At 30.4% G+C, this 27,491-nt stretch overlaps 1 protein-coding gene and 1 pseudogene across 2 annotated transcripts; both read left to right on the top strand.

The window, feature by feature from the left end:
* Positions 1 to 441: 441 nt before the first annotated feature.
* LOC145760334 (calcium-activated chloride channel regulator 1-like) lies at positions 442 to 22,748 on the top strand (annotated as a pseudogene). The gene is made up of 24 exons (XR_014286583.1): positions 442 to 452; positions 813 to 876; positions 935 to 1,069; positions 1,705 to 1,885; positions 1,991 to 2,099; positions 2,296 to 2,467; positions 2,565 to 2,813; positions 2,913 to 3,134; positions 3,269 to 3,376; positions 3,583 to 3,756; positions 3,875 to 3,998; positions 4,257 to 4,393; positions 4,528 to 4,689; positions 4,973 to 5,075; positions 5,227 to 5,306; positions 5,548 to 5,638; positions 5,837 to 5,922; positions 6,382 to 6,527; positions 6,661 to 6,841; positions 7,034 to 7,461; positions 21,878 to 22,045; positions 22,114 to 22,199; positions 22,278 to 22,373; positions 22,543 to 22,748. The product of XR_014286583.1 is annotated as a calcium-activated chloride channel regulator 1-like (transcript).
* LOC145759990 (calcium-activated chloride channel regulator 3A-1-like) lies at positions 12,265 to 19,467 on the top strand. The gene is made up of 22 exons (XM_082573854.1): positions 12,265 to 12,451; positions 12,702 to 12,836; positions 13,225 to 13,372; positions 13,464 to 13,584; positions 13,697 to 13,862; positions 13,945 to 14,193; positions 14,294 to 14,515; positions 14,640 to 14,750; positions 14,984 to 15,163; positions 15,309 to 15,432; positions 15,574 to 15,710; positions 15,945 to 16,106; positions 16,334 to 16,436; positions 16,607 to 16,686; positions 16,859 to 16,949; positions 17,120 to 17,246; positions 17,602 to 17,747; positions 17,835 to 18,015; positions 18,161 to 18,408; positions 18,498 to 18,580; positions 18,689 to 18,784; positions 19,017 to 19,467. Exons 1-22 carry the CDS (start codon positions 12,293 to 12,295, stop codon positions 19,140 to 19,142), a joined length of 3,195 nt encoding a protein of 1,064 aa, XP_082429980.1. The 5' UTR covers positions 12,265 to 12,292; the 3' UTR covers positions 19,143 to 19,467.
* Positions 22,749 to 27,491: the final 4,743 nt, after the last annotated feature.

Below are 27,491 nucleotides of genomic sequence, written 5' to 3'. Positions count from 1 at the left end.
AAAAACCGTATAAGCATTTTATTACTAATAACAAGATCCACAAAAATCTAAGTTAATAAAATACAAAACGACGAGCAAATATTTAAATTGAAAATTTTTTGGTTTTGTATTCAAAACAAACAGAGTTGAAAAATACTTTTCCAATATACGTAAATAAATCGCCTCAGGTCAAATATTTCTTTGGCTATAAAGCCTGAAATACAAGTACATTACCACAACAAGTGCTTTGCAAAAATTCCTATCAGAAAATGCTTTTTTTTCGTTGCTTTTTTTATTTGAAAATGCTTTTGTTGTTTGAATTGCTTTTTTTATTTAAAATTTTTTGCCTTTTTTATTTAAAATGTTTTGTTTAAAAATGCCTTTTTTTATTTTAGTAATAAAATTTGGTGTATCATTGGTTTGATATGTCAGTGGTTTATTATACTAGTAAATGACTGGATAATGCAATGGAAGTGGGATTACTGGTTTGTTAAGAGAAATATTAGTGGTCTTTTGGTAAAATAGTGGTTTGGATGCTCAAGTTGTAATATAATTATAGTCAATGTTTAAATAAACCTGTAACAAATATTTCAATGACAGTTTTTAAAAATTTTTTTTTGTTAAAAATCTTTTTTTTTTTTTTTTTTTTTGTTAAAAATCCATTAAAACAAATAATAAAAACAAATTTTGATACTTATTTTATCAAGTTAATAAAACTTATTTTAATAAACAAACAAAATGAAATATTTTAATGTGTTGTTGGTATTATGTGTGGGGCTTACCCCAACATGGGCAAGCAATAGGCAGATAATTATTGAAAATAATGCGTACAGAGATATTGTGGTTGCAATACACCCAGATGTTCCTGAAGATTTGGCGTTGTTGGACAACATTGAAGTATGTAACAAATAATGTACAAATATTTAAACTAAAAACAAAATATTTTTTTTTGTAGGAAGCATTCACAGAAGCATCGGCAACCTTATTTAAAGCAACAAAAAACATGGCTTACTTTGAACAAATTGATATTCTGATACCTAATACTTGGCAAGGAAATTATAGTGTAGCAGACAAAAAGACATATGATCTGGTACTTTTCATTAATTTGTTTAAAGTAATTAACAGTATCAACTTCTGCTAACCCAGCACCTAATCAGTAGCTTAATTATCAGGCAAATATAATCAATAATATCCCAAACTGCGAAAGGCAACTCATGACTGGGTCGGTGTAACAATTGTTATTCTATTTTTGTGTTGTTCATTAAACCTTCTCACAACAAGGATAAAGATACATACAAAAAAAATTGGGTTTGGTTTGCTATTTTTTATTGCAAAGCTAATGACAGACACATTAAAAATTGTGTCATTGCTTACAATATGCCAAAGTTTAAAAAATTTGATGTTCATGCAAAATTAAATAAACCTGTTTATTAAGTCGGATTAAAATTTGTGGTTTCGATTTAAAGTTTAGTTTTAGCCCGAAGCTAAATATGACTAACAACATTGTTTATACCAAATAGTTATTCCAAATTTCCAAATTTTGGTGGGAATTAAACAAATAAAATATATATTTATATATATATTTTTGTAACCCCAATATAGACTAAAAAAATGATTTTACATTCAAATCAATTGCTATTTTTTTGATTTAGTGTTGCCTGTATATTTTTTAATGTTTTTTTTTACAATTTTTATCCAGCAATCTGTTTTCTATTTACATCATAGGCTGATGTAAGAATTGAGCCAGCGTTCCCTGGTACAAGTCAATCTGATGCACTGCATGACAACATTCCTTACACCCTCCAACCCGGTGGATGCAGTGAATTTGGAGAATACATTCATCTTACTCCAAAATATATCAACAGGGGTATGGAAAGCGATTATATCGAAACTTTAGGACCCAGGGGTAAGAAATAATACTCATTAAAAAATCATAACCAATGCAAATTTAATTTATCATATAGGGAAAAAGGTTAAATGTATTTTATTCAAAAACAAATGTTATTTGTAGGTAATGTGTTAGTTCATGAATGGGCTCATTATCGATATGGAGTATTTGATGAAAGTAAATTTGGTACAGCTAGTTTTTACTTCGAAGCTGGAGAATTACAAGTTTCAAGGTAAATCTATTTATTATATTGGAAACCTATTTATATAAGAGTAAACCAACAAATTTTAAATGCTTGAGAAAAAAACAATATTTTTTGGACAGTCAAAATGTACCCAAAAAAGTTTAGTTCTTAAATTGTGTAAGTTGGCGTAACAAAACCACATACCAAAAAATTGAACATATTTTAATGTTATTTTTTTATTTAGATGCCCTGAGTCATTAACGAATTCATTTTTAAACTTAAAAACAAAGAAAACTTGTAAGATCAGCAATAATATTGGCTTACCAACATCAGAAGATTGTAACTTTGTTTTTACAAAAAGCGATTTAGACAAAGGGATTTCTGCTTCCATAATGGCTTTTCAATATGTACAAAACGTAAACATTGTATTAATATGTTGGCTAAGTTGCTAATAATATCTTTGTTATGTTTTTGATATTTAACCAAAAGTTTTCACAGTTTTTATTCTTTTAGTTTCAACATTTCTGCAATGATGACTCTGGCTCGATTAACAAGCATAATTCTGAAGCAAAAAACGAACACAACGAGAAATGTAACAAAAGAAGTACTTGGTCGGTGATTATGGACTCAGTTGACTTCGCAAACGGGGCTAACCCACCAAACATGGGTAACCCATCAACAACTCCCCAATTTCGAAGGGTTAAACCGGCCTTAATAAATCGATTTATGTTAGTGTTGGACAGCAGTGGCAGTATGGCAGGGGTAAGTAACAAAACTTATTAATATAAATATAACCGAAGCTTGTAATAGCGCAAAAACCCGAATTTGACAAATATTAACTCTTAAAATCCATTCATTTAGGATCGATTGACCCTTATGCGACAAGTAGTTTCGTGTTTTATCAATGATAACTTGAAAACCGGATCACATTTGGGTATTGTGGAATTCTCAACCACTGCATCTGTAAATTACGATGCTGCACCAATTTTAACTCAAGAAGACAGAGACGAAGCAATTAGTAGTTTGCCAACTTATGCAAATGGTATAACCTGTATTGGTTGCGGAATTAGGGAGGGAGTTACAGTAAGTAGAACAGTATGAATATATATTAATATCTATTTAAAATACAATTCCATTAAACAACAGTTTAAGTCAGCAGGTTGCCACCACTTCTACAACCGCCAAAGAAAAAAGAATTTAAAATATAAATTTTACAGGAGATGATAAAAGATAAACTTCTCTGCGGTGACATCATCGTGTTTACAGACGGGGAGGAAAACACGACACCTAGTGTAGCAAGTCAATTTAATTTCGCTTTAGACAATGTAAGTTGTATCTTATAATTAAAGTCCTGTGTAAAAGAAATTACCCAGCATCATATAAAAAAAATAAATGCAAAAATTAAATTTTAAACTGTGTAGCAAACTTTTCCAACCTCTTGTTTCTTGTGCGTCTTGAGTAACCCTAGTTAGACTTTATATTTTTTCTATTAAGGTTAAAAATGCATATTTTTACTTTGCTAGAACTGCAGAAAATCCATACAATCTTCTTTACATCGAGTACGAATGCTGATTTAGAAAGTTTAACTGACATGTCAGAGGGTACTTGGTATGCTGGTGATGATAAAGACACCACTACATTAACTTTAGCTTTTAGGAAAATTTCTAAACAAGGAGATGGCGATAACTCAAATGAAATTTCAATGGTTTGTTATAATGAATGTTTTTAACATTATAACTAAATGCAACTAAAGAATAACTCTTATTAATAGTGTTACAACAGTCATTTTTTTAATTTCATTTTAATTATATTTTTTTCTCAAGGTTGATAGCCAAATATATAATGTACTTGCTGATATCCCACAAGAGGGGTCAGTTACGATTGATGCTCTACTTGGAAGAGAGACAACTTTCAAATACACATGGTTGAATGATGGAACACATCCAAGTAAGATCTTTTTGCTTGAACTATATGTTGATATCTTGATTTGTACTACCTAACTTTTAAAATATGTTATTTTTTCCCACATTACCATGTTTTTATACTTTTATTAGGTAGGAGTGTGATATTGTGACATGTTTGAGCTATCTATGACTGCCGGGCTTAAAAGCGTATAGTGTGGCATTGGTGTGGCTTGTAGTCCAACAACATGACCGGTTCACCACACTACCGATCTATAAAATATTTGTTTTAATTTTTTCTTAGATGTGACCCTGACTGCTCCTAGTGGTTGTACATATTCCACCAATAAAGACACACCAAACCTGTGCGATGGGCACCCCCTAGCGGTGATAAAAAACAATTTAAATTTGATTCAATTTACTATTCCAGACCTTGCGGAGGTTTGCTTAATTTTACCCGAATAAAAAATAAAAAGTTATAAAAAATCTTTTAAAGATTAACAGTGTTAAAAATATTATTCGAAGTTATACCCACAAATATTGTTTAAAATTTTTAATCTTTTTTGTTTTAACAGATAGGAAAGTGGAGTTACGAGATATTGTCGCGAAGGAATGATCAGGTAACAGTAAACGTGGATTCAAAATCCCGCAACCCAAGTGATCCGCAACTTAAAATTGTGTCTCAGTTAAAAAGTAAAAGGCCAAATGGAATTGGGTCAGGGACAATTACTGTTAGGGTAAGTAGACTAGGCTTAGAAGAAATTAAATAAATCAATTTGAATTATTTCAGCAGTTTAATAATCAGGCAATTTTATTCTGTAATATTCCAAACTGCCACAGGCAACTCGGGACTGAGTCAGAGTAACTGTTGTTACTCTATGTTTAGGTAGTGTATTTAACCTTCTTACACCAAGAATATAAAAAAAAAATGAAATTGTAGATTAAGTAAAAAAACATCCCTTGCATAATGTACCGCACAATTTAAAACTTTCCAAACACTAAACACAAACATTTATGAAGGTTACTTTGGGTGAAAAGCCATTACAAGATTTAAAGGTTGTGGCAACAATTACAAGACCCGATACAACGCAAATAAAGATTGAGTTGCAAGATAATGGCAGTAGTAAGCATAGTTAGATTTGGATGATTGGTTTCAGCATTTTTTCTGTTTCACCTTTTTCAATTATTACTTTTGATTTTTGCAATATTATTTTAAAATAAAAAATGGTTAAATTTAAAGAATTTGCTGTAATGTCAACTGTATATAAACATAGGCCCTGATCAAACAAAAGGTGATGGAATATACTCTAACAGTTTTTCTGAATTTAATGCAAAAGGAAGATATGGAATAAAGGTAAAACTATATAATTATTCTTAATTTTAAACAAGAACTTATAACTTTAACTCTTGCAAAAAAGTACTGTTTCGAATACACCGGGAGCGTGGTGTAGTGGTCAAACACTTGCTACACTATTTAAGGTCCTGGGTTTAATCCTTAGTGATCTCATGCCGTGAAATATAAATAAATAACTAATCAATTTCATACATAACGTGTTAAGACTAATGTATATTTAAGTAAGACTTTTATTTATAAGACTTATGTACAAAACAATGGAGCAGTACTCGCGGTTGGTTTTAGAATTGGATCTGGTGCGGTGCCACAATTTGCAGTTGCGTATGATAATGGTAAAACTTTTTTTTAGAAATAAAACTTTTTTTAGTTATTTTCTTCCTAATGACTGTACCAATAAAATTATCAATCATAGCAATTACAAAACGTGTTTATTAAAGCATTATTAAAAGTTAAAAATTGTGTTGTGACATATACACTTTTTTATAGTTTTATATTACTTGTGTTTTATGTTTATATTTAACCTTTAAAAGCCAATTTCTGACACATCAGATGATTCAACAATCGAAATCGGAAATTTTACTCGGGTTGGTGGTGGATCAGGACTTAACTACCAAGGGTATGTGTAAATGTATGTTACAAATGTGTTTAAAAACTTGTAATAGATTTCTAAGTACAAGTTAATGGACTTCTTATCTAGAAAGATTTTACCCTTGCTGTCATTTCAAAACAAAAATACTTGAAGGCCTGGCTCTCATGTTTATAAACCACAATTCTATACATATATGTCTTGTTGATGTTGTAAATAACATTTAGTTTATACATAACACAAACTTAATGCTTAGTATCCTACCTTTATCCTTAACTGAATTTTCTTGTTATTCTTCTTTTAGAATTTTCTTTCTATCAAACTAAGTTTTTAATTACTTCATTTCAGGTTGTCGAAAACATGTAAATTTGATCAGGGTATCTCCTGGGTCATCTAAAAAACAACAAATAAATGTTTAATACATGTACTGTTATGATATTTAATCTTGAAATTTAAGAACATTGAACTACATAAATCTTATTTTTAAAGGCCCATTAAAACTGCAACATCGCCCGATATTTTTCCACCTGAACAAGTAACTGACTTAGAAGTTAGACAAAGAGATATTAATGATGCTAACAGTGGAATTATTTTAACCTTTACTGCACCAGGGGATGATGCAAATACTGGAAATGGTGGGAAATCGAATATGATACCTTATTGTACATAAAATATGATGCAGTATGCTTATATTTATTACATGATAAACTGCTTTTTAAGAGTTATGGTTATGAAAAAACTGTTTTTAAAAAGAATGATTTGTTTCAGCTGCAAGATACCAAATCTGCTACACTTTTGAAGACTTTACTCAACTTTTAATAAACTTTGACGAACAAACTTGTGTGGATACACCACTACAGGGCAACCTAGAGCAACCACAAGAGCAAGGAAGAAGGGAGGAGTTTATATTACAACCTCCACAAATTCCAGTGACTGAGGGTAATGTTAGGTAAGACTGTTTAACTAAAGATGAAAAAACAAGGCTAAACACAAAATCTGCACAAAAACAGACATAATAAGATAATTCTGTGTAAAAAATAATTGTAAAACATATAAAACAAATTAATAAGCTATATCATATGCGTAACATAAGTAGAAAGTGGGCTTATGAAAATTTGTTACGACTTAAACCTTTTAACAGAATTCATTTTGCTGTGAGAGCTTTCGATAAAGCCGGAAATGCAGGAGCTCCATCAAGAATTGGAAGTTTAAGTTACTTCCTTGAACCTCCTACTACTACAGAAGCCACAACCACTACCACAACTCCCACAACAGAAGCCACAACTACTACCACAACTCCCACCACAACCACAACAGAAGCCACAACTACTACCACAACTCCCACCACAACCACAACAGAAGCCACAACCACAACTCCCACCACAACCACAAATCCAACCACAACCACAACAGAAGCCACAACCACTACCACAACTCCCACCACAACCACAACACAAGCCACAACCACAACAAAAGCTACAACTACGACACAAGCCACAACCACAACAAAAGCTACAACTACGACACAAGCCACAACCACTACCACAACAAAAGCTACAACTACCACAAAATTGACAGATTTATCTGAGAGGAGTTTTATTGTAGGTAAGTTTTTAAAATCGAAATTTAAGCATATAAAAATGCAAGATGAAAAACGTGATTTTAAACGAATGATGGCAATATCTAATTTTTTTTATTTTTAGGCCAAGTGACTGAACCCACTAGAAGTAAGAAAAATAAAAAATATTATTACAACTACATAGGGGGGTCAAAAAAGCGTATATTTTTTAGCTAGATTTTCTTAGTAATTGTCCACTGGTTTTTGTGCATACAAATACTGTTTTAGGCAAGAAAAGCCCTTGTATTAAAAAGCATAGCAATGGGAGGTGCTTTTCTTAAAACTTGTTTTTACATTTTTTTACAAAATTGAATCACATAAAAATGCAAGCCAAAAAAACATAATTTTAAATAAAATAGTGGTAATCTAAATTCTTTGATTTTTAGGGCCAACGTTTCCACCTACTAGAAGTAAGCAAGATACATTCAAAATTCTACAACTACATAGTCTAAAACATAGAATCACTTTAAAAATTATTTTTATAAAAATAATGTTATTTAATTTAAAATATTTATTTAAACAAATGCCCTTGTAGAAAACTGTTTTAAAAAGTAGTTTAATAGAAATGTTAGGTAACTAATTTTTTAGGGTAACCAGAAAACTGCTTTTCTGCACCTTAATACTTTTGTTTTAACATTTTATTAAAAAAATTAAATCACATAAAAATGCAAGCCAAAAAAACATAATTTTAAATAAAATAGTGGTAATCTAAATTCTTTGATTTTTAGGGCCAACGTTTCCACCTACTAGAAGTAAGCAAGATACATTCAAAATTCTACAACTACATAGTCTAAAACATAGAATCACTTTAAAAATTTTTTTTATAAAAATAATTTTATTTAAAATATTTATTTAAACAAATGCCCTTGTAGAAAACTGTCTTAAAAAGAGTTTAATAGAAATGTTAGGTAACTTATTTTTTAGGGTAACCAGAAAACTACTTTTCTGTACCTTAATACTTTTGTTTTAACATTTTATTAAAAAAAATTGAATCACATACATAATTTTTTAAGTTCTTTAATTTTTAGGGCCAACGTTTCCACCCTTTAGAAGTAAGTAAAATAATTTTAAAATTTTACAACTACATAGCCAAAAACATAGAATCACTTTTAAATTTCTTTTATAAAAATAATGTTATTTAATTTAAAATATTTATTTAAACAAATGCCCTTGTAGAACACTGTCTTAAAAAGAGTTTAATAGAAATGTTAGGTAACTAATTTTTTTGGTAACCAGAAAACTACTTTTTTGCACCTTAATACTTTTGTTTTAACATTTTATTAAAAAAATTAAATCACATAAAAATGCAACCTAAAAAAACATAATTTTTAATAAAATAGTGGTAATATCTAAATTCTTTGATTTTTAGGGCCAGGGGGTCTACCCATTAGAAGTAAGTAAAATAAATTTAAAGTTCTACAACTACATAGTCTAAAATATAGAATCACTTTTAAATTTCTTTTTTATTAAAATTTTGTTTTGTAAACTCAAAATAATTGTTTAAAAAAGTTGTATTACTTTTGTATTCATGTTTAACCTATTCTAAATTGTATAACAAACAGTCTATCGATGTAGAGTTGGTATAAAGAATTACCAAGTAACCTTAGAAAGAGATGTTTTCATTAATGGGCAATTAATTCGTAAGTAAACCTTTTTGTATCGTGTCCAATTGTGAAATAAATAGGCTTGTTAACCTTAGATATTTCACATGTGGGTTCTGGATAGTACAATTAAGTGCTCTTTTTTATATATTCTAAGTCATGATGTGGGCAAGTAGACTTCATGCCCTAAACATAAAGTAACAACTGTTACTCCAACCCAGTTTTGAGTTGCTTAATATTGAACGTTATTGCTTGATAATTAAGCTGCTGATTAAGTACCGGCTCAGCAGAAGTTCATACCATATATAGCACCTTATTTAAAGGGCCGACAGCTTGTAAGCATTGGGGATCAAACCAAGAACCTCAGGTAGTGTTGTAACCACTACACCACGCTCCTGATTTATTTCACATACCTCTTTACAAAAATGGCAATCATTTGACAAAATAAATAAATTGTTGTTTAATTGCAGGTAGTTCTGAACATTGGGTACAAGTTGACTTTCGTGTACCAATTTCGTTAAAAGGAGTCGTCACACAAGGACACCCAGGCCCTTTTATTATGGAATGGATCACAAGTTACAAGATATCTTTTGGAAACTCACCTTCAAGCATGAAATTTATTCAACAAAATAGAAGAGACAAGGTAAGTAAAAAAATGTTCCCCTTTAAAAAAACTTCCACTATTTTAGAAATTTAAAATAAAAACAAAGATTTTTTATTTAATTATCCGATTCCATGACTGGTAAACCATACTTTAACTAACATTTAAATTGTTTAAAGATATTTCAAGGTAACAGAGACACCAATACTTATAAGTTCAACGATTTTCCTGAGCCTATATTTGCTCGTTATATAAGATTAGTTGTACACACTTACCACGAGGAGGCAACTTTACGAATAGAATTTCTTACTTGTTAAATAACCGTTGTGAGATCGCATTGTCATAATTTAAATGACATCATGTGTTATGTATATTTTAAATTGTGTTATTTGATTACGTTGTAAAGTTTTGGTGTAAATAAAAAAAAGAAATGAAATCGAATCGTTTTTGTGTTCTTCTAAAAAAACTAGTCCAGTAAACAGATTAAATAATTAATCATAAAACTAAATTTGTTACATAGTGTTACAATTAAGACTTAAGAAAATATTTGATGTTGGTGTTATGTCTGGGACTTACCCTTACACAGGCTAACAACGAACACGTGGTTTTAAGGAAAACGCGTACAAAAACATATAATCGCGATTCACATATAATCGCGGGAAAAACACTTCTTACTACACGATACATGATGTCGTAGGTTCAATCCCCACTGTTCTCATGCTGTAGTGCCCTTGAGTAAGGCGCTATAAACAGTATAAAGTCCTGCTGAGCCAGCACTTAATCAGCAGGTTATTAGGCAATTATAATCTATAATATTCCAAACTGCTAAAGGCAACTCAAGACTGGGTCAGGGTAACTGATGTTACTCTATGTTTAAGTCGCGCATTCGATCTTCCCATATATACGAAAAAAATAAAAAATTACGCGAAAGCTGTAAAGTAATTTTGTTAAACGACATATAGTCTGTGTTAATTTGCGTTTTTTAGCGATTAAATAACTGTTGTTTCGTTTAAGAAGTTTGTAATTTATTATCGAATTTAAATTTTTATGCATTTTGATATTTTGTGTTATATGTTGTAAGGAAAATAAAGCATTTGTATAAATTAAAACAGTTGTGGTTCGTATGCTCTACGTTCTTAAACTATCTGTGATTTAACAGTTTGTTAGTTGTATGCAATAATACCAAACAAAACAAAGATTTAGATTAAAACAGAAATTTTGTCCGTTTTTGTTTAGAAACAGTGGTTTTAAATAAGCTTAACGAATAAGCATAAACTATAAAACAACTTTTAATTAGAATTTAAGTTTAAATCCCGATAAATAAATCTGATAATATTTATTTTACGTTTTTAGATTAGTAAAATAAGTATGCAAAAAAATAATTAGGAAAAGTTTTTGTAACTAAATGTTAAAGACCAAACGCAGATTAATTATTTAAAATATTTTTTAACAACGTGTTTGTTTATCATTGCAGATTTTTGGGAAAAAAATTAATTAAAAAACAAAATTTAAAACATATATAAATTTAACTTTAAATTACACCATTAAAAATAATTAATTCTTCAACGTTCGACAACTTTGCGTATTTAATAACACGTTAAATATACGAGTGTATTAATTTAACTCTTTGCCAGCTAAAAACATCAAATTCCATAAGGATTACTATGACAAATATGGTATTTTATGACTTAAAGATAAAGCGCAAAATATTGAACATTGGCCAAAACTTTAAAAAAGAGCAAATATGTTAATCTTTTTGCTACGTGCAGTAGAACATGATGTCTGTTAAGCTTTTAAACAAATATTTTGACCAACAAAAACGTAATGTTGCTTAACTTTTTGAATTACTTAGCGAAGCTATTTAAATCTCAATTTTAAATTTTTTTTTAAAATTAATATCTAAAAACATTACGTCAACAAGTTGCCATAGAAACAGCTCCAATTTTATGACCAAATTTCATATTTTTAACAACCGAAACTTTGTAGCGAAACTGCAACGGATTTTCCTTAAATTTAATCTTCAAAACCGAAAATGTGACTTAATTAAATAAAATTTCACGCTCTTTTTTACAAGGATTAATTATTCCAAAACAACCAATCAAAAACAATTAAATTTCACATTATTCAAAAACAGTAATTAAAAAATTCATTAAAAAAGTAAAATTTATTTTGGCTCTGTATTTTGAAAAACAAATTTGAAATAGAATATTTTAAATGAAATTAATCGCCTAAGGCTATATCGATATAGCATTGCCTATAAAACGTGATCTTTAAGTGCACTATCACAACAACAAAAACGTTGCAAAAATTCTTATAAGGAATTGGATTTGCAGTCAGGAAATTTTTTAAAGTTTCAAAAGTTTTTAAATTTCTTTGGAATAAATAAAACCAAGATGCGCTTTACAGTTCAAATAAAAAATAACTTTGCTAATTACGCAAAATATTAATGATTTTTTTTAGTCGACGGTAAACGATTTTGAAACAACAAAAAATGTAAAAATTAATTTAAACCATTAAAAAAGACTTATTTGTTGTTTATTTAAGTATTTTAATAGAATTTTATTTTAATAAACAAACAAAATGAAATATTTGAATGTGTTGTTGGTATTATGTGTGGGGCTTACCCCAATATGGGCAAACAATGACCAAATAATTATTGAAAATAATGCGTACAGAGATATCGTGGTTGCGATACACCCAGATGTACCTGAAGATTTGGCGTTGTTGGACAGAATAGAGGTATATTTATTTTCAGTGTCATTTTTTATGCCAAAAAATACGATCAATTTTCGGCAGCGTGGTGTAGTGGTCAGAACACTCGGCTTTACAACATAAGGCCTGGGTTAAATCCCAACTGCTCTTAAGCTGTAGCACCCTTAAGTTACGCGTTTTAAACGATATGAACTCCTGCTAAGCTAATACGTAATCAGCAGCTTAATTATTGGACAATTATAATTTATGATCTTTTAAACCAAAATTGTTTTTTCAGGAAGTTTTCACGGAAGCGTCTGCAACGTTATTCGAATCGACACAAAATATGGCGTTTTTTGGAAATATCAAAATTTTAATTCCGAAGACCTGGCAAGGAGATTATGATGAAGCAGATGGGATCAACTATGAGCAGGTACCCAATATTTAAATTTTTTAGTGAAAAAAAATACAAAATTCAATGCTTATAATATGCTAAAGTTCATAAAAGTTACGATATTAAATAAACCTGCTCATTAAAGCGGATTAAAACTTGTGGTTTCGATTTAAAGTTTAGTTTTTGCCAGAAGCTAAATATGACTAGCAACTTTGTTTATACCAAACAAATACAATAAAAAAATCGATTTAATCTTCATTGTTTTCGAATGAAAAAGAATTAAAAGATAAAAATGGAATTTTAATTTTTTTTAAATATAGGTCAATCTGACATTCAATATTCTGCTTTGGTATTATGTAGATATTACCATTTTTAGATTTTTTTAGACGATATGTTTATATTTAATCATTTTTTTGTTATTTTATAGTCTGATGTGAGAATAGCAGCACCTAATCCAATATATAACAACAACCCTTACACTCTACAACCAGGAGGATGCGGGGACTTCGGGGATTACATTCATTTAACCCCGGAATATGTAACCGACCAATTTGCTGAAACCTTTGGACCAGTTGGTAAAATATAAAAATATCAGATAATTCACAAATACATAAATAAAATCAAAATGTGCTTATTTTTGTAAAATTTTATAAATGTTATTTTTAGGTAATGTATTAGTTAGAGAATGGGCTCATTACCGTTATGGAGTTTTTGATGAAAGTTACGAAGGTAAACCTGGCACAGCTGGCTTTTATATTGATAATGAGGGAGAATTGCAAGTTACAAGGTAATTCTATTTAACCAGTGGAAACCTAGGTATGCAATGCACAGTCAAACTGCAATATCTGCTGATAGTAACGAATCCAAGCACATGCTTTAATGTTATTTTCTTTGTTTAGATGCCCTGAGTCTTTGACGAACTTCTTTTTCAACACAAGATTGCGAAGAACTTGTGAACTCGACCCAGCAACTGGCTTACCTACGTCCCCAGATTGTAATTTTGTCTTAAGAAGGGCACCTAGAGGTGTTGACACATCCATAATGGCTTTCCAATACGTACCAAGAGTAAACATTGTTATAAAAAGATGGTTATTGACATTCAAGTAATCATATTTAAAGTTTTTTACACGTCTTTACTTTGCTATAGTTTCAACATTTCTGCAATGACGACCCTAATTCAGTAAACAGACATAACCCTGATGCACCAAACGAACACAACCAAAAATGTAATCGTAGAAGTACTTGGTCGGTGGTTATGGATTCTATGGACTTCGCAAACGGGGCTAACCCACCAAACATGGGTAATCCATCGACAACACCCCAATTTCAAAGGGTTAAACCAGCCCCATTTAATCGATTTATGTTAGTGTTGGACAGCAGTGGCAGTATGGCAGGGGTAAGTAACAAAAATTATTAATATGAATATAACCGAAGCTTGTAATAGCGCAAAAACCCAAATTTGAAAAATATGAACTCTTAAAATCCCATTTATTTAGAATCGATTGAAGCTTATGCGACAAATGGTCTCCAATTTCATTGATCAAAACCTACCAACCGGATCACATTTGGGCATGGTGGATTTCTCTAGCACTGCTTTTGTGATTTACGAAGTTGAACCGATTATGAACCAAGAAGATAGAGACGAAGCAATTGATAGTTTGCCGTTTATTGCAGTTGGTGGAACTTGTATTGGGTGTGGAATTCAAGCAGGAGTTACAGTAAGTAGAACTTGGTATCTTTTAAAATGGTTCGTATTTATATTCTAACTTTATTGACCACCAGTTATAGTTATCAACTTATCAACAGTTAGCGAACAACAAGTTTTAAATATAATTTTCACAGGAGATGATAAAAGATCCAGATCTTCCTTGTGGTGACATCATCGTTTTTACAGACGGGGAGGAAAACACGGCACCCAGTGTCGCCAGTCAAGTCCAATATGTCTTAGATAATGTGAGTTGTACCAACGAATTAAGGCAACATTTTAACTTTCATGATAACATGAGCAGTAATCAAATACTTATTGTCTTACGAAGTAGAAAAACAAAAATGTAGTTGTAAATTTTGACGCAAACTTTGCCAGTCTGTTACTTTTTTAGGTCTTGTATAATTCTATGTAAGTAATTCTCATGTTACAATTGTTAAAATCCAAGTTCTAAAGCAATACTTTGATCTGTTTTCACTAGAACTGCAGAATTCATACTTTCTTCTTTACGTCAAGTACAAATGCTGATTTAGAAAGTTTAACTGACATGTCAGGAGGTACTTGGTATGCTGGTGATGACGTCGACACAACAACGTTAACTTTAGCTTTTAGGCAAATTTCTGAACAAGGAGATGGCGATAAATCGGATGAAATTTCAACGGTTTGTTATAATTATGATGTGTAATATTCCAACTAACATGGCGAAATCAACAAGGCTACATCTATATTTTCTTGGCAAAAACATCTATGTAACGTTCCAACAGTAACTTTCTGTAATTTTAATAAAATTAAACTTCCTTTTTAAGATTGATAGCGAAACATATGATGCAATGGCTGGAGTGCCACAAGAGAGACAGGTTACGATTGATGCTTTGCTTGGACGAGAAACAACTTTTACTTGCACTTGGCTAATTGATGGAGCACAGCCAGGTAAGATATCCTTGTTTAAAACTATTTAGTTTTCATGAACTGATAAAAATCAAACATTGTTTTGAGACATTTTGAAGTAAACTCAAATCATGTGTTAAACAACTTTTTCTTCTAAGTTGTGACTTTCTTTTTTTTTCTAAGTTGTGACTTTGACTGCTCCTAGTGGTTGTACTTATTCCACCAATGTAGACACACCAAACCCATGTGATGGGCACCCTCTAGCGGTAATAAAAGACGATTTGAATTTACTTCGGTTCACAATTCCAGACATTGCAGAGGTTTGTATAATATATCATATCTATATCTCTATAAAATAAAGTTAAGTGGTTGATATGTATGTCCAATTTATGGACCTACAAAATATTAGTGGTTTGCAGTTAAATAATCGAGGGCGAATATTAGTTGAAAGTTGTGACCATATTACAACAATTAATATTCTGACAGCAAGGCACTAATAAAAAACAGTAGCATAAAAACCCATTTCGAAGTTTATTAAATTTGTTACTTAAAAGGTCGGAGAATGGAGTTACTCAGTCACGTCGCCTGAGGATGACCGGATCACGGTAAACGTGGATTCAAAATCCTCGGAACCGGATGCTCCACAACTTGAGATTATGTCCCAGTTGACCAGCAGAGACCCAGGAAAGATCGGGCCAGGAATAATCACCGTCAGAGTAAGTAACATTGAAGATATTCAAGGAACCGGGGCTTGATAATTTAATCAATGTTATATTTAACTTTTCTAAATTAGGTGGTGCTGTAAAATTTAAAGAAGTAATACAAGATTTTTTGACCCAACTATTATATTGCATTGAAAGTATTTAAAATACCAAGAAACTACTAGGCATAATGTACCGCACAATTTCAAGTTTTTAAACACTAAACACCATGATTTCTAAAGGTAACAAGAGGCGGAATACCAGTCAAAGGTTTAAAGGTTGTGGCAACAGTTACAAGACCTGATACAACTACTGCGAAGATCGAGTTGCAAGATAATGGAAGCAGTAAACATAACTTTATTTTAACAGAATTTTGTAAAAATATAAAATGCGTGATTTAAACTTTACAATGGGATAGTATTATGGGATACATTTAAAACAAACATGTAAACCAATTGATACCATGCTATTGAAGGTTATATGGTGAATTTTTTAATGTTTTATATTTGTTAAAGGTCCTGATCAAACCAAAGATGATGGAATATACTCTAACAGTTTTGCCAATTTTAATGGACAAGGGCGATACGGACTAAAGGTAAAACCAACATCAGATTTGACCCAATGTACTAACTAACACATCAACAACTTGAACCTACGAAAAATCTTTTGATAAATATAATAAAGAATTAATTTTTTTAACCTAATCACAATTCCATAAGATTATAAGATTCTAGACCAAATGTTTAGTTTTAATAAATTAAATTTAGGCTGAGGTACGGAGTGATGGAGAAGTATTTATAGATGAAGATAGATTTGGTGCAGGAGCTGCCCCACAATTTGCAATCGTTGACGATAATGGTAAACCATTTTATTTAAGGGTTTTAAAACATCAATTCATTCTCGATATAACAATAGATTTAAAGCTCAAATTTGTTTTATAAGCCCTTGCTTAGGATAATTTGCACTTTTGATTATTGTGTGTTGGACTTTTATCATTTTAATTAACCTTTATTCCTTTTAATTTTTAGACACGATAGTGATCAACGAACAATTGTTTCAAGCAATCTCAAGCATACCAGCTGACACTGTGGTGGATGCGATTGATATTGGAAACTTTACTCGAGTTGATAGTGGATCAGGACTTAACTACCAAGGGTATGTGTATTATATGTGTTACAAATATCTTAAGACAATCTTGTAGAAATATAGTTTTCTTTTTAAATAGTAAATACGAGCTACATTTTACCTTTGCTACAACAAGTATAAGTGAGAGCCACGCCCCCATTTGCTTGTTAGCTTATTTCTCATAAATATTATCTTGTTAAAGTACTAGTTCTTTATTTACACAACTAAAAAAAACTAATATATCCTACCTTTTGCTTCAACCGTATTTCCAGTGTCATTCTTCTTTTGTTATGCACTTTCTGTCGTTGTTGAAAGCGATCTTTATTATCTAAAAAAAGTAATAAATGTTGTATACAATTGTTATATATTATTCTTATTTTATTAGGCCTATTATAACTGAGACATCGCCCGATATTTTCCCACCTGAACAAGTAACTGACTTGGAAGTTCGACAAAGAGATATTAATGATGCCGACAGTGGAATTATTTTAACTTTTACTGCACCAGGGGATGATGCAAATACTGGAAACGGTGAGAAAGTAGAAAAAATAGAATAAACATGAATAATATTGACTTATTAAATAATTGGAAAAAATATATTTATATTGTTTGTTTTAGCTACGAGATACCAAATCTGCTACACTTTTGAGGAATTTACTCAACTTTTAATAAATTTTGACGAGCAAACTTGTGTGGACACACCACTACAGGGCAACCTAGAGCAACCACAAGAGCCAGGAAGACAGGAGGAGTTTATATTAGAAACTCCCGAGTTCCCAGTGACTGAGGGTAATGTTAGGTAAGAGCGTTAACTGAAGATGAAAGAACAAAGCTGGTGTTTAATTTTGCACAAAAAATCAATCATAAAAAGGAAAATTATGTAATTTAATATGTAATATTACAAAAAAGTGACCCTGAAAAAAATTGTTTTAATTTTTTAACAGAATTCATTTTGCTGTGAGGGCTTTCGATGAAGCTGGAAACGCAGGAGCTCCATCAAGAATTGGAAGTTTAAGTTACTTCCTTGAACCCCCAGTTATTCCAACTCCTGTAGCCTTGGAGGAACTGTTTACTGTAGTTGGAACAAGTGTTCCAATTCCGACAGATATGGGAACTGCTACTACTCCTACACAAGCTCCTGAAACTACTGAAGCTGCCCAAGAACCATCTTTGCCCGACCTTTTAGAGAATGGTGCGTTTTTCCATTACATTATTTTTAATGTAAGAGTTATCTAATTAAGGAGTCCAAATCTAGCATAACTTTTTAATATTTTTTTAAAGGTATGAGATGCTTAACGTGCAAGAACGCCAATAATGATGACGAATGCATGCTTGGTGGCTACTTTAAATTTTGTCCGAACCAGGTAATATCAAATAAAAATAAAAAAACAAACTATTTAGTTTTTAAATGCCAGTATTAAAACATAAAACCCTTATTTGAATATTTGAAAACAATTTAACTTTACATATAGGATTCTTGTCAAACAGAAATAAGAGGTTATGGAGCAAATAGATCAGTGACAAAGGGTTGTAAGCAAAATACCGCTTGTTTGAACAACGAGGCTCAGGTAACAATTAAAAATGTTGTTTAAACAAAAGACCATTACAACTATTTTAACTTACTTTTATCAATCGTTCAAGCAAAGTTGAGTTATCAAAATGACGTACTTTTGATTAGTTTGTCTTGCTTATATCAAGACAAACTATTTGTAATGAAATATTAAAAACACTTACGAACATATACTCACAAAATGTCTACATCATTAACCAACATTTAAACATATCTTATTTTTGTTTTAGAACTTTATCGATGGGTCAAATATCCAACAATGTACTGGAGATGCACCGAACTTCGTCTGCAGATGTTGTTGCAGGGGAGATCTTTGCAACATTATTACAACTGGACCATGCGCTAATGTGAAATAATTTTAAAAACGAATATCGCTTTTTAGACGCTTTTATGTATAACTTAAATCATATAATATTTTTAAGTGTAGAGTTTGTAGTGCTTGCTGCTTTATTGATATGACTTGATTTTCGCTGTGTTTCTTTTAAAAAAACGTAATTTTATGTAAGCTACTGATAAAATTAAAAAATGACTTTTTGAGTGTAAATTTTTTTTAAATTTTGCTTCTAAATAAAATTTGTCGCACTTATGTTTTAGTATGTTTTAGTATTGTGAAATTTCATAGTTAAATTTGCATTGCATGGCGCATATATATGTTGGTTCAATAAAATATTATTCAAAATATACTTCAGTAGTTTTCTGTTTGTATTTTAAGTTATGTACTAAAAAAATTTAAAGACAACAATATTTTTATAAGTACAACAAAATAATAATTTATAATCTTACTAGTTATTTTAAAACATAAAGTATTTGCTGTTCTAATATATATATAAAAGGATATAAAAAAAGGGTTAATTAATTTAATTTGATAACATTATTTTTAAACATTACTTTAACAATATTTGAACACTTTATAATTATGACTATGTAAAACACTTTACTAAACTTAAATAGCAAAACCATTATTTCAAATTATGCTAAGTAAATCAATGTTTAAATTGTGGTAAACAAGGACTTAAACAGAAACTGTTTTCGAGTTTTCTGAAAAACAATTCAAAAAAATTCCATCCCATTCCGAAACTAACAACAGATCAAAAGATTACAAACCAAACCAATTACTAATTATTCTTATTCAGCAGCATTCTGATGGGTTATTCCAACCATAAACAAATCAATATTTAGCCTAGTTTTAAAGGCCTCAAGGCGGTATAGAATTTATGTCATTAACTTTTTTTATACAAAGCCCAGTTTATGCATATTATAAAAACAAGATATTAGTTAAAAATATTATTTAGCCGTAGGAAGTATCATTTATATAGCGTATATAACAACACTACGTTGGTATAAAGAAAGGTAGACAATTTGTATTAAAAACAGGATTATTAATATTATTTGTTGTATAAGGTTTAAATATGAGGTGTTTGGTTGTGTTTATATTGATATTGTGTATGTACAATATACATTTAACTGAATCGGGTGCCATTAACTTTGCCTTTGTGGACGAAAATGGTAAGTTAAAAAATGTAAAAATTTTTTTAAGTTAATTATATGTTATTGAAAAATAAAAATATTATGATTAGCTTAGTAAAATTAAATAAATTTTTAGCGAATTAATATTTACGTAAACTTAACTTCCATTTTGTAAAATGCATGTGTAGTGTAGGCAATATGTTAGTGTGGGCAATATGTTAATTTTAAATCTTTTAGGTACGCTAATTTTCAACGAGGACTTATTTGATGCGATTTCTACTGACGATGTTGTCGAGCAGAATAACAATCTCGGTAGCTTTGTAAGAATAGATGCTGGGACAGGATTCAATTATCAAGGGTAAATATTTTAAACAATATAATACAAACGGTATCTAAAAGCTAGCTTATTTTTCGCTTAAAGATTTCAGATAGCAAACGCACATTTTCTGTAACTAAATAACTTGAAAAAAATATAGTTTGGCATAATTCTAACACTTAGTGGTCCATACAACCAAAAAAATCACCTAAACTTGTCATTTTAGGCCTGTATTATCTAATGATAGTGACATTACCCCACCCAACCAAATAACAGATTTAGAGGCAAAATTAAAGGACGAAAATAATATCTCGAGTGGGATTGTATTGACCTTTACCGCCCCTGGCGACGACTTTTCGATAGGAAATGGTAACATGTTTTATAAATATAAAAACTGAACAAATTAGCAAGATTTTGAAATTCATATTTAAATACCAATATTGAAAAAAAAGACTTAAATCGTGAAAACAAAAGCCATATAATATAATTCAACTGAATTAACGTTTTTATGTTTAAAGCATCTAGGTACGAGATTTGCTATCGATTTAATGAGCCTAGTCTTCTTCTAACGAAATTCAACGAAACAAATTGTGTCGACAATCTGCTAGAGGGCGATCTAGATCAACCACGTGGTCAAGGAAGCCTAGAGGAGTTAACGCTACCAACTCCTTATAATAATAAAGGACTAGTTAGGTACGTTTAAATCGTATATAAAAGTTAAAACAAAGAACTACAATTTTTCTAAATAAAATTTCGTTTTTAGTATTCACTTTTCTGTACGAGCTTTTGACGAAGTTGGAAACCACGGTGCGCCATCTCGTGTTAGTAGTTTAAGCTACTTTGTCGAATCTGACGTAATTTCCAACCCCGTTCAAACAATACAGAAAAATACAACAACACCAGAACCAGCAACAATTACTACAACAACGCAATCAATATCTTACAACATAACAACCAATACAACAACATTGGAGCCTACAACAACAACTCCAGAACCCACAACACCAACGACAACCCCTATAACAACATCAATAACAACTTCTACAACAACAACTTCTCCTACAACAATAACACCTACAACAACCCCTATAACAAAACCAACAACAACCCCTATAACAACACCAACAACAACACCTACAACAACCCCTATAACCACACCAACAACAACACCTACAACAACCCCTATAACAACACCAACAACAACACCTACAACCCCTATAACCACACCTACAACAACCCCTATAACCACACCTACAACAACCCCTATAACAACACCAACAACACCTACAACAACCCCTATAACAACACCAACAACAACTCCTATAACAACACCTACAACAACACCAACCCCTATAACAACACCAACAACAACCCCTACAACAACAACTCCTCCCACAACAACAACAACTCCTACAACAACAACAACAACAACAACAACAATACGTACGACAACAAGAAGACTTCCACCAAGAGGAAGTAAGTTGCGTTAATATTTTTTAAAAACACATTTTACACAAAACTAATCTTCCACCTTATAATCTTAGGAATTTACTGCATGACTTGTACGAACGTGAGAAGCGATGAAGAATGTAATTTAAAGGGGAGAATCGAACTTTGCCAACCGAACCAAGTAAGTTATCTTGACATGTTTAGTTATAATAATTAAACCAAAAAAAACTTAAAACTTCTCTGATTTTTCTGTTTTCAGAAAAGTTGTTCAACTGAAGTTAGAGGAAAAGGAAGAAGAAGAATGATTACAAAAACTTGCAAACAAAGACAAGTGTGCGAGAGTAATGCTCTTCAGGTAATTATTACATTACATATTGTTAATAAAAACTTCCTAAATGATAAAAATACTTTAAAGATATGGAGATAGAAAAGTTTATTAAAAGTGTCCATAATTTTACAACTGCTAGATGGCGTAAGAGAGCTAATTTTTATTACACATTTTATCAAAAAAATGTCGTTTTTAGAATTTTAAAGGTCCGCGGCAACAACATCAATGCAAAACTAACCAAAGCAACAACTCATTCTGTACATGTTGTTGTTTCTCAAATGAATGTAACCTTAAGTTAAGGTCGCCTTGCAACAAATAGAAATAATCCAAAAAAACTTCTGTTTTTAAAAATATCGCAAAAAAATAAAATTCAACTAATTTGGTTTCGAAAAATTATGTAAAATAAAATTCAATAAACTATTTTTTGATTGGTTTTTGTTTTTAACATTTATAGTTATTAGCATTTTTTTTTCAACTAATTTTTATTTTGTTTGTAACTTTTGTAAACAATAGGAAATGGTACAAATTATGGTCTTAATTTTCTACAGATTTGCCATTAATCAAAGAAGAGTTAGAACTATTGTTTTGACATGGTCAATCCTATTGTTTTGAGACTAAATTTAAAGTCTTAAAATTAAATGCCAAAAAAATAAAATCAAGTTATACAGAGCTTTGAAATCTGACACCGGTTCGTTTCACGCACAAATTATTGATAAATTTCAGACTTTTTAAATGAACTGTGTTAGTTTCTAAGTAATATAAAAGCCCGTTCGGGTCAATTATTGAACAAGTCATAATAACTAACACATGTGTCGAGGATAAATAACGAAGTGTTTACACCCAGCATCCTAATTAATACAGCGGAAAACTGAAATTCCAGAAAGGCAAAATTTAAACGATGACATCATGGGTTTATAATAGCGCTAATGACGTCATAGGGTTAAGTTTGGCTGTAATTAGATGAACTAGGTATGGGTAATTACTTGATTTAAAGTTATGACGTTTTTGTTGGCATTTAAAATGTTTTGTTAAAATAAAAAAATAAAAAAATGATTTTAATCAGTTGCCAACCAAAAAAACTTTAAAAGTCAATCTTTAAATTGGAGTTGATAAAAATAATTTTAATCTATTTTTTCTGCAACCCAAGCCCTAAAGTTAAGCTATTAAATCATTCGTAACCCTCGCGAAAGTTACAAGAAACGATTAAAGCGATCGAGTTCCGTTTATTACGGAATAAAGGGACGATAATTACGTAACAATATAAAGCAACATACGTCACTTAATTCGGTGAAATAATACTCGAAAAATTTTTCTTTTTTTTCCTGTTTTAAAATTTTTAAATTTCGATCGAATCTCGATCGCTTTTGCTTCGCTGTAACAAAGACATTAATTTACCTTCGCACGCTATTTCTACTCATAATTATCCAAGGGTCTATGACGTGATAATAAGGCAGTGTTATGTCGCGATACGCATGAAAGACAAACCAACCAAGTGCATTACGCTAAAAACGATCGCAATTTAAATTGGCCGAACCAAAAGATCTTAAAAACAGATATTAAACCTTATCGTTAATTTCTGAATATCACTTCCCAACGTAATTGGGCTAACGTTTAAATAAAAAGGCAATAGTATCACGTAATTGGTGTCTTAATGCGATTCTACTATTGCATTACACTTAATTTTAATGTCACAGCATCCCCGATAAATTATATGAGGGCTTAATGGACTTTTTATCAGGCTTTTATAATGTGTTATAAATATTAATGCAATTCCGGGTACATTTGTTTATGGATTCTAAATTTAAATTGTTTTGTAATTGTATAAAATCTAAAATAAAAATAAATTTAAAACTGTATATTTTAAAATTTTTTTTTTTAAAAACAATGTTTTAGTTTTTTTATTTGTTATTTTTTTATGCAACAGGTGAGTAAACGTTGAGTTGCCTCTGATCTAACATCTTGTTTGTTTAAATAACAAACCACACAAAGGTAACCGGTAATTTATAAACTTTCTAATTTGTTCTCAGAATTATTTAAAGAAGAAAATTTTTATTCTTTTTTTAATCTGAAAATTATTAAAATTTCTACAAAAATGGTTTTTAAATTTTTGGTAATTCGTTATTCCAAAATTTATTTATAAACCTAAATTATAACTCTATAATTTAAAATTTAATTTAACACCAAAAATAGATAACACTTTTATTTGAAAATAATGATGCACATTATTCTGTAACAAACAACTTAAAATTCGAACAATGTTTGCATTGTTATTAATCACAATAGAAATTGTCCTTCATTATTATTCCACCACCCGTGAATAAATGAACGCTTAAACGCGAAGGCGTTGATTTAGCGAGATTTGGACGGGATTATAGCGCGAAAAATTGAACTAAAAAAACTTTAATGGGGGCCTAGTTAACGAAATGTGCCAATTCATAGAACTGCGTATTATTCGCTTGGGTTGGCAACCCATTCTAATCAAAATAAGTCCTTAATACTGGTATGGCTAAATAATTCTAATAATTTTAGGGTAAGATTAGCCCAGTTTAGTTGGTGGCACGTATAGAAATCAAAAACAGATTTTTCAATGTCATTGTCGGGGTTGTAGCGTTCTTTAAAATTTAGAAAGGGGGTAAAAATGCCTTCGCTTAAAAATATTTACCCCTTTTCATTTTTAGAGCCCCGTTTGTTACCCCTAATTCACCCCCACGTTTACCCTTTTTTAACAATTTGACCTTATATTTAGGACTTTACCTAAATATTTTTAAATAATCTAAAGTTAAAGTTTACATAATAGCCGTCTTAAAAATTTCTCGTTAACCCCCTTTTTTACCCGAATTCGCCCCCACGTTTTGAATTGCCCCACATTTTTACCCCATACCCCTAATATTGCATCAGCATTGTTTTTACTCAGGTTTTACCCAATATGTTTACACATAAGTAGATCCCCCCCCCCCTTTTTTTGCTGCACCGGCCCTGTCCTCATCCGATTCTTATTAAAAATCCACAAATGACAACTTGAGGACGGATTAAATCCGCCTGCGCTGGAATTTAAAGTTTAAGCTCCCGCACCTGGGGCCGAATACCTGGGTAAAACACCCCTTTACACCCCGTCGTTAATTCGCGCGCTAAACCCCAATTTCCGCCTGTTTAATTTCGCGCACGATTGTGTTTTGATTGTGACGTAATAAAGAAAAACGCTATTGTGTCACTAAACGACTGTTTTTGCTCCCTAATTTAAAAGTCGTGTGATTCAAGTTTTTAAGCTAAAAATTAAGGCATTGTGACGTTTTTGGGGTAAATTGGTAATCACGTAACGTTGTAATAAAAATTAACTATGACGTCATAGAAGATGATTAATCCCGATAATCGAGAACTTACATTGGTTTATTGTGAATCATAAAAAAAATATTATCCGGATATTATTACAAAATAATTTCATTTTAAGGTGAAAATTTTATTTAATTGCAGTTTGGGTCGATTTATCGGAGAAGACTTAATCTAGAATGATCAAGCATATCAAATTCACTTAAATTATAACTTTAAAAATGCCCACACACTGTTCTCATATTATTAAAAAAAAATTCACCAAAAATCAAACAAAATTTAAATTAGAAGTAATTACAAACAAAAAAGGAAATAATTTAAACAAATGTATATATATACATTTCTTTTAAACATAGTTAAAAAATATAATTAATTAAATAATTAATCAAAAAATATTAAACTTTTTTTAATGTATGTAAAACCAGACTTAAAAAACAAAATTTTATTTTTGTAAAATAAGGAACCGAATCAAAACGTAATAAATGAGGTAGAAGTAGTTTACGTTTGGATGCTTCGTTTAATGACCTAAAGTCATGCCATAATTAACAGGTGTAACCAACCTACCAAAAGGGTTAAATAGGATATAGTCAGAGAGTGAAAAATTTTAAGTAATTTTAAATAAAATTTTAGAAGAGCGAAAAATTTGAGACTTATTCTGTATAAAATTTTGAGTTATTTCTTAAGTGATAGTGATAGTAAATCAGTATAATAATGAAATATCGGTTTTTAGTGTTTATTTACACAAAAAAGTTTATTTTTTTCTGTATTTAAATTGTTGTTTATTTTGTTTAAGGAAATAGACAAAAACCAAGATTAGATATTGATTTAAAAACCGCATGAGGTAATAGAGAGTTTAAATTTCGCATTTTAACAATTAAAATAATTAAATATTAAAAAAACAAAATCTGCAATAGACAGCATCGTATCTTCTTATAAAACACACAAAGATTTAAACCTAGTGTTTATTAGAGCAAAAAGCTTCACAATTCCACGCATAATTAGTTTACAAATGTTGCAAAACTTCAAGCAAGCGACTTCATATCGTGACAATATGTTGTGCTCAAACGAAAACCTAATTACCAAGCTATTCACCTTTAACTTTTAAAATAGAATAAGCATAAGCGCATCGGTTAAAAAATAGTTGGGGGGGTTAAAAATAAAAAGCAAATTTTTAAAAAAGATTGATCTTTAATTTTGTTAAAAAAAACTGAATATTTTTTTAAACTAATTTTCGAGTAATTAAAAAAAAACACTTCTTGGAAACGGAAATTCGATTCTCGACACGGGTCACTGCTTAAACGCAATCAAGTGTGACCTTTTCACCCATTAACGGCACTTAATGGGGCAATTAACGCTTCAGATAGTAATTACAAGTCACTTAGACATATGGGTCAATAAATTAACTCAACGAAGTAATTTAATAAACTCAGATCACGTGATCGCATTTAAAAATTTTAAAATTTGATTTTATAAAAAGTTTGTTTATTGTAAGTTTTATTTATTTAAATAAAGCTTTTATTATTTATATTAAAACTTCATATTGTTTTAAAAGTATCCCATAATGATTGTATTGTAATTTAGTTTAATTATTTACAAAAAATTCAATTTAAAAAAATTGTTTAATTTTTTATTTAAATTTCTGATATCAACCTTTAAAACTCTAAAATCAACAAGTCGACCTTAAACATCCAATTTTATAAGATTTTAATTAAAATTTTAAAGCTCTGTCGTTGTAGTTAAGCAAATACCGTCTAGTTTGGTTAATTATTCTAGGACTTTAATTACATCAAACTACAAAGGCCAAGCAAGGGCTTGTTC

The sequence above is a fragment of the Corella eumyota genome, chromosome 7 (genome assembly GCF_963082875.1).
Source record: "Corella eumyota chromosome 7, kaCorEumy4.1, whole genome shotgun sequence".
Classification (NCBI taxonomy): domain Eukaryota; kingdom Metazoa; phylum Chordata; class Ascidiacea; order Phlebobranchia; family Corellidae; genus Corella; species Corella eumyota.
The sequence above is the reverse complement of the archived record's forward strand: the minus strand, read 5'-3'. Positions and strand labels throughout refer to the sequence as shown.

Excerpts from the sequence above, each read along its gene's own strand:
- LOC145759990 (XM_082573854.1), top strand. The coding sequence starts at position 12,293 with ATGAAATATTTGAATGTGTTGTTGGTATTATGTGTGGGGCTTACCCCA. Across the intron at positions 15,433-15,573 it reads AATTGATGGAGCACAGCCAG|TTGTGACTTTGACTGCTCCT; the intron begins GTAAGATATCCT and ends TTTTTTTCTAAG. Across the intron at positions 16,437-16,606 it reads GTTGCAAGATAATGGAAGCA|GTCCTGATCAAACCAAAGAT; the intron begins GTAAACATAACT and ends TATTTGTTAAAG.